At 46.2% G+C, this 13335-nt stretch overlaps 1 protein-coding gene and 1 pseudogene across 2 annotated transcripts in view; one reads left to right on the top strand and one right to left on the bottom strand.

The window, feature by feature from the left end:
- Positions 1-463: 463 nt before the first annotated feature.
- On the top strand, positions 464-3069 carry LOC311127263 (uncharacterized protein; the record flags this gene model as incomplete). Its single annotated transcript, XM_084159066.1, has 2 exons — positions 464-601; positions 1060-3069. 2 exons carry the CDS (start codon positions 464-466, stop codon positions 3067-3069), a joined length of 2148 nt encoding a protein of 715 aa, XP_084015192.1.
- Positions 3070-4441: 1372 nt separating this feature from the next.
- LOC311127507 (uridine-cytidine kinase 1-like) overlaps positions 4442-13335 on the bottom strand; it is a 9358-nt pseudogene continuing 464 nt past the window's right edge. The window contains exons 2-8 of the transcript in view: positions 11708-11894; positions 11270-11366; positions 6667-6809; positions 6380-6474; positions 6116-6164; positions 5391-6003; positions 4442-4691 (exon numbers count right to left, since the gene is read on the bottom strand). The product of the transcript in view is annotated as a uridine-cytidine kinase 1-like (transcript). The remainder of the gene's footprint in view (positions 4692-5390; positions 6004-6115; positions 6165-6379; positions 6475-6666; positions 6810-11269; positions 11367-11707; positions 11895-13335) is intronic.

Below are 13335 nucleotides of genomic sequence, written 5' to 3'. Positions count from 1 at the left end.
ATTACTGACTGCATGTTTGTCCTCATTTTAATTTCTAGCCATGGGCAAATCGGACTGCACGGGACGATTTCTGCACAGGAACTAACGAACTCCACAGGCTCAGACCAAACCACCCTCACAACTCCTCACAACTCCCCAGCCATACTGTAAGTCCCATCTGCAGGCTAACTCTATGATCTCTAAAGTGGTCCAGACTAATAATTTATGGCCAATCAGTGTAAACTTCGTACTAACTACGGCTTGATCTAGTGTCAACATTATACCTTCTTGATATTCTATATCAACGGAAAACGATGGAAGGCACATAATAATCCAATGAGTAAAACAAAATATACCATGTTCTATTCTCAATATCCCTACTGCCCCAAAGGTGTGTAGGCAGGGCAAGGAGAACACCGATTCAACCCCGAAGAAGAGGAAAAAGAAGAGGCACAATGAGAAGGGGACACAGGTTGAACTAGGCATGCGGGAGGATATCCATGACCTTGAGCTCGCCCATTGGAGATTGGCTAAAGAGACATGGAGAACTGAGCGAGGAAACATAAGGGAGATGAAGGCGCTGTATGGAGAAATATTTAGGCTGCACAAGTTGTTGGAGGAGGTAACGAGCAGTTTTCTTAAATCAGACTTCTCAGTAGATATACTGTAGTTGCTTTGAGATGTTCCCAATCCTGATACACGGAAATTAGATCTAAATAGTTTGAATAGTGAAATAAGACAGCAATAAAAAAAAACTGCACACTGGTAGTATTCTCAGGAATGTCTGCATTCTGCACTGGTAGTATTCTCAGGAAGGTCTGCATTCTGCACTGGTAGTATTCTCAGGAAGGTCTGCATTCTGCACTGGTAGTATTCTCAGGAAGGTCTGCATTCCTAGAAGAGTTGAAAAAGAATAAATCCAAAAGTGTGGACGATCCCATTTTCCTAATAAGCTAATATACAGTAATAAAATGTTTTCTCTATAATATGTACTACCCATACACATATAATTGTTTTAAGATAGTAATAACATGGACCATCAAGCTATTAAGTAATAAAAATGTGTCTGTCATCATACAGATTGGGGTAGATAAAGGGGTGATCAAGCAGCGCTCCACCTCCTCCATTCTTTGTCCCGTCTCCCCGACACTGCCAGCTCTCCCCAGGTACAATCTCCACAGGTACCTCACCAAAAGCCAATCGGAGTGTGACCAGCATGCCGCCGCCACCCAGAAGAACCCGGCTAAGAAACACTCAATCTTTCCCCCTCTGGTCACACAGAGCTGCACCTCCCCTGACAAACGGCCTCATTCTCCGTCCAAGACGTCGCACCCACACGCTTCACACAGATTTTCTGTCCCATTCCACCTTCTGGCTCCCGGCCCTCCTGCCCAGCTGAGGCAGACCCATCCGCATGTCCACCCCAGGTCCCCATTGACTGACCAGGCAAAGGTCAAGGATAAGGTCAAGAGGTCAGAGGTTGCATCGTCTGAGGAATTGTCTGAGGAAGTTCAACGGAGAGGTGCAGAAATTGAGAATATGTATAAAGCGCAGCTGAAAGAGAGGATGGCCCAAAAGAGAAAGGAAGAGATTCTGAAGAAAAGGATAAACAACTATGACAAGAACGATGACACTGAGGCCTCCTGCTCCTCTGCAGTAGGACAATCCAAGACCCCTGCCACAGCCCCCGAGCGTCCGGCCAGCCCAGAGGCCACCACAGATGCCACGCCAGTGGTCGTCCAAGAGGACACTCAGGGGGCCACCCAGCAGGACCTAGCAGAGGTTGTGAATGTGCTCAAGAGGCAGTCATCTGACCTATACCTGCCTGACGACGTTTGTGAGGATTCACTCACGTGGAGCTCCATTTACGAGGAGCTGTGCCCACTTGCTCACAGGGTGAACTCAGAAGCTGACTACATCAAGGCGCTCTGCGACACCACTGAGAAGGCTGTGACGCCCTTGCGCTTGTCTCAGGAGGATGTGTCTCAGAGTATGAGTGAGGACACAAGTGAGGAGGGGAGTAGTGAAAGTGAGGAGAGCATGAGTGGACAACAACAGAGATGTCTACACAGGGATCCTTATGGTGAGAGGGAGAGGAAGAAGATTGATAGTCGTACAATGGAAGGGAGATATGCAACCGCAAATGCAATGTCTATGATGGCGAGCCTAGGGAAAGAAAAACTTAATGCCATGAGCTACGCAGAGAGGATTAAATATTTCAAGGACGAGGCTAAGAAAAATGAAGAGATGTTGAAGATGAAAAGTGGGAAGGAAAAAGAAAGGAAGGCGGAGAAAGACAGGGAAGAAGAGCTAAAAAAGTGGGAAAAGAGACAGAAGAAATCGGTTGAGGAGGAAAGGAAAATGACAGAAAAGATGGAAAAAAAGAAGTTAGAGGAGCAGATGAAAAGGGAGAAGGCAGAGATGAAACTAAAGATCGAACAAGAGAAAAAGAGACAAGAGCAAGAGAAAAAGAGAGAAAAAAAAGAAATGAAGAAGCAGCAGATGCAACAGAAGGCCCGTGAAAAAGAAGAGAAAAAGAGGGTGGAGAAAGAAAAAAAGAGGGAGAAAAAGAGGGCAGAGGAGTTGAAAAAGATTGAGAAACAGAGGATGGAGGAGGAGAAGAACAGGGAAAAGGAGAGAATGAAGGTGCTGGAGATGCAGCAAAAGGCACAAGAGAAAGAAGAGAAAAGGAGGAAGGAGGAGAAGAAAAGGAGATTGAAGATACAGCAGGAACAAGAGAAGGAGGAGAAGAAAAGGCAGAAAAGGATATGGGACGAGGATAAGAAGAGAGCAGAGCTTCAAAGAATAAAAGATGACGAGGCCAGGTTCAAGATGGAGATGGAGAAACTGTATGAGAGAGAAGAGCGGATTGCACAGATTGAAAGAGAAAAGAGGCGTGCGAAGTATGAGAAAAAAGGGCAGACACAGAGAGCAAAACAGGTGGTGCCATACCCGGTCACAGCGTTTACATCTTTGTGGACGGAAGAGAGGGAGCAGTGTCCAGAGACCGCTCACGCACAGTCTGCCAAGAGGAGAACAAGGAAGAAGCAGAAGAATGAGGCGGACGAGGCGTTGACAACTTTTGAGTAGATGACGAAAGAAAAGCGAGCAGACAAAGGAAGAAAGAAATGTTGTCAATGCTCTTAGGTATGTTAATAGATGTAAATAAACAAACATTTTTATATTTAAGGCAAAAAACTAACAACAAAACTGGAAAAGGAGCAAAAGGGGGGGGAATAATACAGAGCCAGGCATGAGGGTGAAGAGGAGAAAACATGAGAGGAGGAAAGGAGACCAGAGTGGTTTATCAGGAGGGAAATAGGAGATATAGAATTCAAGTTCTGATGGACAGAATCAGGACGGACCATGGGATAAAAGGTCAATGAGATTAGCAGTAAAGAAGAGCTAAGTGGATCAAAATAAAGTTATGGAAAACGCAAGGGGGGAGGGCAATACTCAGAGGCAGAAGAAGACAAGATAAACAGAGACCAATAGAAAAGAGGTGAAACCGTTTCATAAGAGTAATAGAGAGGAGATGGACATATGGGCAAATTAGCTATCCCAACTGGAACCTAGCTAATGCATTCCGAAGAGGCAGACTTCCAGTCTGAGGTAGATGAAAAGAGCAGCCATAGAAACAGATCTGTAGAAGCATCAATTGGAAAGGATGGGAGGGTTGGAGGAGGAGCACATTTGGATGACTACATTAGGTAAGTGTTTAGGATCAAAGCCTGTTCTCTGTAGACAACTGTATTAGTGTTGACAGAAGTGCATTTATGCAATGTCTTTCAACTCAAAAACTACAATTCCTGATCTCATGTGATTATTCACCTCATGTAAGTGGGCTTTCGGATGTTTATTTTTTCCTGAAACAGATTGTGGCATTTGAGGTCACTTTATCTGATGAAGCATCAATAGGAGAGGATGAAAGGGAGGGAGGGAGAGGAAAAGACAGAAGAACAGATGAGGTAAGTGCTTGGGCTTGTGATAAGAGGATGGGGGCTCCAGAACTCGGCTTCATTATTTAAAATTATAAGACAAATGTATTACTGTGAATCCCATTCGTTCAATGACTGTTTGTTGTTTTACAGGAGCACTATGTTCTGCTTCCGTGTGGATTGACAGCATTGCTTTAATGAGCTGCTGGAGGGAACAATGGAGGAAGAGGGAGAGCGTCCATTATAGGCAGTTTGCCATGGCCCTAAATGGGCTTTTGGATGTTCATTTTTCCTGCTTTATATCATACAACTTTACAATAAAAATGAATTGCAAGCATCAGCCTTTTCTGTTTGAGTGTGATCAGTGCAGTAGTTGTAGGATTGGTGTAAACCCAAATAATATTCTGACACTAGTGTTCAGTTGGTATAAAATAGTGTGATAAGAAATGACCAACATGTTATGAAAACAATATAGAGATATAAATATCAAAAGCAGTGTTGCATTTATTTAGTAATTGCTATTTCTCACTCATAGAGAATGGTGTCCTTGTTGTGATCAGTCCATCGACAAATGCATGTATGCGCATACACACACAGAGAGTTAATCATGATTTCCCTGAGTCATCAGACTCTGGTGAAGGTTTCTTTGCATCTGCATCTTGAGCAGTCTGTGTTGAATCCTTGCCGGACTTGTCTACAACAATCTCGAAGGCCGCCTCTCCTTCTACCCTCTTCACTTTCTCCCCTTTCGCTGCAAGGATTTCCTCAATGTTCCTGTAGGGAAAAAAACAAACCATGAATAAAAAAAATATATATTCAGGAATAATACTCAAGTCTTAAGGAGGCTGCATGCAAACAGAGCGAAGGAGCGTCGTATATGGTCCGTTCTAAAATCTGAGTCACACAAAAGTACCTAGAACTACCTGTGAATATTATGCTGGGTTTGCGTGAAGTGTGTAGGGCCCTTTAGTCCACACAAACGTTACAGCCTATTAATACGGTATTCACTTATGATTCACTATGACTGCAGTTCCATTTCTCTTCTGTGCATGTCACTATCAATAGGGGAAATACATTTACATTTAAGTCATTTAGCAGAGTGATTTACAGTTAGTGAGTGCATACATTTTTTTTTTCTTCTTCATACTGGCCCCCCGTGGGAATCGAACCCACAACCCTGGCATTGCAAGCGCCATGCTCTACCAACTGAGCTACAGGAGACAATACGTAGACTATTAGCTAAAGACCTGTCCATAAAGTTCCCAGCTGCGCCTGAATCGACCAGTGCCTTACACTGGGGAACTACCGTGTAATCAGGGAAGTTGACGTGGATGGTGAAATGCGCAGCAGAGGGCTCTGAACGAGTGTGTGTTTGCGCTACCTGAGGTGACGCGAGAGTGCCCTGCCTGCATAACATTGTAATACTGTGCATGCATGTAAAATGTTCACAACTACATTAACTTGGCCACCAACCTCTTTCCCTTCAGGTCAGAGAACCAACCCAAGTTGTCAGCAATAATGTGGTGTTTTTCACATCCTGGGCAGGTCACTAGGACAACACCTTTATGATAGGCTACCTTGGATATCCTCTTTGTTGACCTGGTTGAGCACACCTGCATACAGATCATTGACAGTAAAATAATGATACCGTTTATTAGAAGAGTCAGGGTGAAGAGTCAGTCTGAACTTTATAAACTATCCATATAATCTTATTCATTATCTAAAAGGCAAAACTGATCCATCAGCACTGATCCATCAGCACTCCTACTCTGAGATGGTTTGTGGATACGGGCCCTGAGTACCAGTGTTCTGATCACCTCACCAACCAAATCTTGATTGACAAATCATGCTATGCCTGTCACTGTAGAAACATGATGTGAACAAGAACTGATCTTCCATTTAAAAGTGGGGGCGACTGCTGGGCTCCCTAGGGGGAGGTTGGAGGTGGCGTTATCCAGGTCCCCCTGCTCCGAGATGGCCCGCTTGAAGCCCCGGCTGTGCCCATTCACCACTCCTCCACGGTGCCACTTACAGAGGTCCCCATTCAGGATGTCCTGGATGTGCTGCACGATGAGGTTGATGGCCACTGAGCATGAGAGGCAGATTAATAAGAGAGATGTAGGGAGGGAGGAGTGTGGAGAGAGAGGGATATGGAGAGGGTATGAGTCTGAAGGCTTCATCAGAGTGCTATAACTTACCCATGTTGTCAACTCCTCGAGGAATAATTACAGCTGCATATTTCTTGGTCTGGGGGGGAAAATAACTAATCAATCTAAATTTGGTAGCTAATGCTCTCAAAAGACTGCATTTAGAACATAATATAAATTAGTCACTGGGTGTTATATGTGTCATTATCTTTTAAATGTCCATAATTAGCCCTATTAATAATGAATGAAAGTGTCCATTATCTGTTAGTTATCATCGGTGTATGGTGAGGGTGTGTGGCTCTGCTGGACATTTACAGGCAAACAGAACTCCTCGAAGGCTGGCTTGACAAACGTGGTGTACTGGTAAAGGATCTGCTCCAGGTCTCTGCCTCTCTTCATGTCCCGCAGAACTGCAGGTCAAAACCAAAACAACAACAACCAGGTCAGGACCAAGACAACAACAACAACCAGGTCAGGACCAAGACAAATGTGACAATTCAGTATATACATCAAATATGCTAGAGAAAAGTGTGTGTATGAGTATGGAAGTGGACGTGCATGTGACAATCCCCTTGTTAGGTGTGTGTGTGTTTCAGTAGTACCTCTGCGGGACAGCCTGACATCAGAGTCAGTGTCCACAAAGAGCTTCATGTGAAACATGTCCCTCACTTCCTGAGAGTAGAATACCAGAATGCCCTCAAACAGAACCACATCAGCGGGGTACACCGTGATCCTGTCCTGCAGCCTGGAAAACACACACACATTAAGCACCAAATGTATAGTACACACAGAGGTATTCTATTGACAGACTAACTTTCACGTGAATGCATGGTGTGTGTGTGTGTGTGTGTGTGTTAATTAATCTGCAAATGCATTGACATTCATGTCTGAGGCTGCACACACCGGGACGATGAACGGCCAAAAGCAGTAGGTGCCGTGCTCTATGATTCAACACAGAATCAGAATGGCTGTCTGCGCTTAGTTTTCACAGTGGCAAATATATTTTTAAAAATATATGGCACACGACACCGGTCTGATTGACGCCTGTCTCAGTGGACTAATCCATTGGAGACCGCGGGGATGGCACACCAGTACCACCACTAGTACATTTACCGTTAATTACCATCATTTCTAATTACAATGTTTGTTTATGGTAATTTATGTTAATGCTTTTTTTCTGTTAATGCATTCAATGTATTATTATTATTACAGTCTTACCGTTGTCATTGTCGGAGTGGACGCGTTGTTTGCAGAGCGCACAACCTACGTTTATTTCTGAGTTGTTAATTTATTCATTGTCTTTTGTTTGGAGAGCGCCTGTCAATCTTGAGTAAGGACACGCACCTTGTAACACATAGAAGTAGGCCTAGGCTACCTGGCCTGCGCGCAAATGTAGGCCTATAAATGTGCCCATTTGGGGATCTGATACTATTTCTGATTTTCTTAATTCACCATCACTGTGGAGCTTCTCAAAGTAATTTTTTCTTTGCCTCATACAGCAAGTAAATGAAGTCTGTTTTTACATCCATTGAAAATGACAATAGTTCCTCAACGTAGCCTATTTCAAAATTATTTCCAGCTCTCTCCCTTTCGATAACCACACAGCATGAAAGGCAAAATAAATGTCATCCTCTGATCCAGTGGAAACGTCACAATATAGGCCTACCTGATTACTTCTTATCCCTTGCGCAAAATAGCCTACAGCTGTTGTCTGTCTGTCCGGAACTCACTGGCACAGGAAACTGAGGGCCCAAAACATTTTATACAATGTTGCAAGTTTGCTAGCACGAGCATCAGGCTGGACCAAGTTAATAGTTGATACAATGTTTTAAGTTCCTTGCAGACAGGCCATGCGTAGCCAATGGGATTTATAGTATATTTATTTTTATCAGGATATTTTCTACCTGCAGGCTGCAATTATCACACCCTGGCTCTGGGACTCATTATGTTGAGCCAGGGTGTGTTCATTTCTATGTGTGTATTTCTATGTTGGTGTTCATTCTAGTTTGTTGTATTTCTATGTTTGCCTGAGTGACTCCCAATCAGAGGCAATGAGTGTCAGCTGTTGGCTGGTTGTCTCTGATTGGGAGCCATATTTAAACTGTATGTTTTCCCTTTGTGGTTGTGGGTTTTTGTTCCGTGTTCGGTCATTGATACCGTGGACGTCACGAGTCGTGTTTTGTTTTGTATTTTGACGCTTTAACTAATTAAAGTCATGTTTGTTCATCACGCTGCGCCTTGGTCTACTCCTTACCTCGACCTTGACAGAAAAACCCACCATGCAACGACCAAGCAGCGTGTCCAGGGGCAGCCCTTGGGGTGGACATGGGAGGAAGCGCCGGGAAAGGCCCTGGCGAAAGAGGAGCAGCGTGTCCAGGAGCAGGCAGCCTGGACATGGGAGGAGATATTGGACGGTAAAGGGTCCTGGACTTGGGGGGAAAACCTGGCCGGGATGGATCGCCGGCCATGGAGTGAGACAGTGGAGAGGCGACGGAGAGAGGAGCAACGGCGTGATCAGGGTCGTCGTCGGACGGTCGTGAGGCAACCCCAGAAAATTTTTAGGGGGGGGCACACGGCATGGACGACGGGGCTGACGGAGGAGAAAAGGGGGAGGATCCAGAAGGCCACCAGGCCAGGGGTTCACCGCCCTGTACGTCCTGTGCGGATGCCTCACACAGAGTGTGTGAGGGTAGGCATTCAGCCAGGACGGGTGGTGGCCGCTCTTCACTCCAGGCCTCCTATCCGTCTCCACAGCCCGGTTCGGCCTGTCCCTGCTCCACGCACCAAGCCTACGGTGTGCGTCGCCAGCCCAGCCCGGCCTGTCCCTGCTCCACGCACCAAGCCTACGGTGTGCGTCGACAGCCCAGCCCGGCCTGTTCCTGCTCCACGCACCAAGCCTACGGTGTGCGTCGCCAGCCCAGTCCGGCCTGTCCCTGCTCCACGCACCAAGCCTACGGTGTGCGTCGCCAGCCCAGCCCGGCCTGTCCCTGCTCCACGCACCAAGCCTACGGTGTGCGTCGCCAGCCCAGTCCGGCCTGTCCCTGCTCCACGCACCAAGCCTACGGTGTGCGTCGACAGCCCAGCCCGGCCTGTTCCTGCTCCACGCACCAAGCCTACGGTGTGCGTCGCCAGCCCAGTCCGGCCTGTCCCTGCTCCACGCACCAAGCCTACGGTGTGCGTCGCCAGCCCAGTCCGGCCTGTCCCTGCTCCACGCACCAAGCCTACGGTGTGCGTCGACAGCCCGGTCCGGCCTGTTCCTGCCACCCGCACCAAGCCTACGGTGTGCGTCGCCAGCCCAGTCCGGCCTGTCCCTGCTCCACGCACCAAGCCTACGGTGTGCGTCGACAGCCCGGTCCGGCCTGTTCCTGCCACCCGCACCAAGTCTACGGTGCGCGTCGCCAGCCCGACCCGGCCTGTTCCTGCCACCCGCACCAAGTCTACGGTGCGCGTCGCCAGCCCGACCCGGCCTGGTCCTGCCACTCGCACCAAACCTACGGTGCGCGTCGCCAGCCCGGTCCGGCCTGTTCCTGCCACTCGCACTAAGCCAGGGGTGCGAGAAGTCAGCCTGGTAAGGCCCGTTCCTTCTCCACGCACCAAGCCAGGGGTGCGAGTCGTCAGCCTGGTAAGGCCCGTTCCTCCTCCACGCATCAAGCCAGGGGTGCGCGTCGTCAGCCTGGTAAGGCCCGTTCCTCCTCCACGCACCAAGCCAGGGGTGCGAGTCGACAGCCTGGTAAGGATCGCTCCTGTTAAGTCCAGTCCTGCTCCAGCCTGCGGGGCCAGACTGGACCAGGGGTACTATGGGGGGGTGTATTGGAGGGTGGTGGTCAAGGCCGGAGCCAGAACCGCCGCCGAGGAGGTATGCCCGCCCAGCCCTCCCCTGGTTTGTTTAGTTGAGGCGCGGTCGCAGTCCGCGCCTTTAGGGGGGGGTACTGTCACACCCTGGCTCTGGGACTCATTATGTTGAGCCAGGGTGTGTTCATTTCTATGTGTGTATTTCTATGTTGGTGTTCATTCTAGTTTGTTGTATTTCTATGTTTGCCTGAGTGACTCCCAATCAGAGGCAATGAGTGTCAGCTGTTGGCTGGTTGTCTCTGATTGGGAGCCATATTTAAACTGTATGTTTTCCCTTTGTGGTTGTGGGTTTTTGTTCCGTGTTCGGTCATTGATACCGTGGACGTCACGAGTCGTGTTTTGTTTTGTATTTTGACGCTTTAACTAATTAAAGTCATGTTTGTTCATCACGCTGCGCCTTGGTCTACTCCTTACCTCGACCTTGACAGCAATGTTTTTATTTGTTGGCTTTATGTAGGCTATTTTTACATAGTTGGCAATGGCAATAGAAGTTACTTTTAGATTTGTATCATTTTCAATGTTGATTAACCACAACATTGATTTTGAGTTTTGAAGACTATTATAAATTAAATGAAACTGTTCTATAAAAATGAAAATCATAACTGGCACGCACGCAGTTCAGTAGAAATGGTACGATAACTTGGCACTCCAAATGGAAAAGGTTACCGACCGCTGGCGTAGCCTATTACCGGCAACTTCAGGAGCGTAACGGCAGAATCTGCGAAGACCAGCAGTAGAGGGAGGAGGGGGGTCAGGAACAGTTTTTTTTTATTCTGGTTAGGCTATATTGATCTCTGGCTCCCTCTTTAGTCATTTGTGTGTCTTCATTTTTCATCGCAGTGCTTAAAGCATCAGACAAGCTCCGTAGCCTACATATAGTTGATTTTATTCAAACATAGGGTGTTTGGAAAAATACACGTTTTAAAAGCGATTGGTCAAAAGAACAGACGACTCTCGGGTCAACCAGGATTTTATTTAGTTGGGAACTGCCCTAGTGTGCAAAACGTTTGGTCTTTTGCCAAACGTTTTGCAACGGAAACCGTTTACTCTAGGGTCCAAACGGAAGCATACAGACTAAACGAAACGGGGAGAGACCTATCTGAATTTGTCCAAAATAAACTTGTTTTCATTGCACAAAGTTTTCAGTTTGGAGTAAATGTTTTGCAACAGACTAATGCAATGAAATCAGACTAATGAATACACCCAGTTCTTTTGGTTTTTCTTTTTCTTTAGGTCAAGGGTCATCTATCTGAGCTCTGGAATGTGGAGGGTGGGCATTTTTGATCCCGTCTGTCTGAATTCAAGAAGGGGCATTTCTGTACACTGGGTCTGGATGGAATGTTTCCTTCTCACCTGGAATGCGTGACAAAGTCATATGTCGGCACCTCCACCACACTCCCCTCCACAATATCCTTCAGGGTTTGGTACATCAACTCTTTGTCGAAAGCATCTGTAATAAACATTAAGGTTATTAACTCAATTACACTGTTCAGCCAGAACATTAGCCATTTATAATTCTAGCAAAGATTCATTAAACGCCATGATTAACTAAATCCACGTTATCTAAGTGATAAGTGACTGACTGAGAGCTTATGTTATTACAACGATTATACTTATGTTATTACAATTCATACAGGCCTGTAGTACATTTTACATTTACGTTTTAGTCATTTAGCAGACGCTCTTATCAAGAGCGACATACAGGAGCAATTCAGGGATTCTAACCAGCGACCTTTCGGTCCAATCTTTAAGCCAAACGCTCTTAACCGCTAAGCTACCTGCCACCCCCACCTGGGTGGTCAAAGTTGTAATGGCCCTTGAGTGCCTTGGCCTTCTGGTCAGGTGTCAAGACTCTGTAGAAACTATCTTGGCTGACGATAGCAACTTTCCTCTGACGATGGTCCACCTTGTTCTGGCCCAGCAACTCCATGATTTTGGCACATACTGTTGACAAAAAAACAGACAGGTTTATTATTTCCTAGATTAGCACAGTTTAGCTAAATCTATCACATAGAAAGGGGTTATGTGTATTTCAACATTTTGTGAGTTGAGTAAAGTTTTCATGAATTGTGTGTAATATACCATGTTAAAGACCTGTCACACGCAGGAAATGCATTGACATTTGGCATATTTTCAGTTTGATGATGAGGTTGGAGCAGAGAGCAGTAGCTGACACATTTCAAAATAATCTCACAGACAGAAAACAAGACACTAACGTTAGTTTAATTGATGGCTTGGTGGCAAGAGACGTCCCCATTTCATTAGCGATGTCACATTGTAATGAATACTCGGACAGAGTGGTAAGATCCAATCGCAGAATAGCGATGCTTTATTAGAGTACAGACAAGGGAATAGCTTAATCGTGGTCGGGCGGGCTGTGGTCAAAACTGGGCCAGGCATAGACAGGCAGAGGTACCAATAGAGCAGGGTTAGTCGTAGTCGAGGGCACAGGCACAGGATCAGAGGACGGTAATCACTGGGGTAGACAAGCAGAGGATTAAGCAATTCGGGGAGTCAAACAACAAGGCACAGGTCGGATACACGGGTAATCAAAAACAACAAACTCTCTCTCTCACTTCGGAACAAAACGCTTAGCAAGTCACAATGGAACAATACCTCGCGCCGACTGAGCTTCTGAGCACACCTTAAATCCTACACTAATTACTGACAGGTGTGCTCAGAACTCAGGTGAACCAGATCGAGTCTGATGACTCCCCCTCTCTGTAGATCGGGGAAGTGTCAGACTCTGTCTAGACCCTGCCAACCCCCGATCCCTTACACACATCACATCACGAGTTCTCCTATTCCTGCATGACAACTGTTAGAAATTGCGTAATTCAAATCTGGTATTGGAATAATAGAAAACATAATCAAGAGATATTCATTCCAAGCTAAATTTATTATATGCAAAATGTATGTATGATAAGTATGTTGGTTCGTATACGGGCTCACTGAAATACCACGCAGGGCAGACAGAGAACTAATCCATTGTTACAGGTTCTTCTTCAAATACTCTGACAGAGATCGTTCCCACTCTCTGCTGGCCAATCAGAGTAGAGACTGAGCGTGGTTTAGACTTACTCAGCCAATCCGTTGGCGCACGGGCTGGTCCCAACCCTTGGCGCTCCACCTGTTGCACACTGTTGCCAGGCATAAGTTTATCATAACAACCTGTGGAGTTAGCACCCAAAAGTCACCACTGTACTGTGAGTACATACGTTCAAGGATGGTTCACAGACAACAAAGAGGCAGTGTTCGTATCTGTAAGAAATACAAGTCTTATCTGTCCTTCCCCCTAACGTTCCTTACATGAATCACAGCCTGTTATGTGAAACAATTTATATCAGTATAGTACAAACCTATGCTTATCATTAATGCATTCCTTCTAAGCTATTCATCACATACAGATCCAATTATGA

The sequence above is a fragment of the Coregonus lavaretus genome (genome assembly GCF_964263955.1).
Source record: "Coregonus lavaretus genome assembly, chromosome: 4".
NCBI lineage: Eukaryota > Metazoa > Chordata > Actinopteri > Salmoniformes > Salmonidae > Coregonus > Coregonus lavaretus.
Note: the sequence above shows the minus strand (reverse complement) of the source record. Positions and strands in the feature narration are given on the sequence as shown.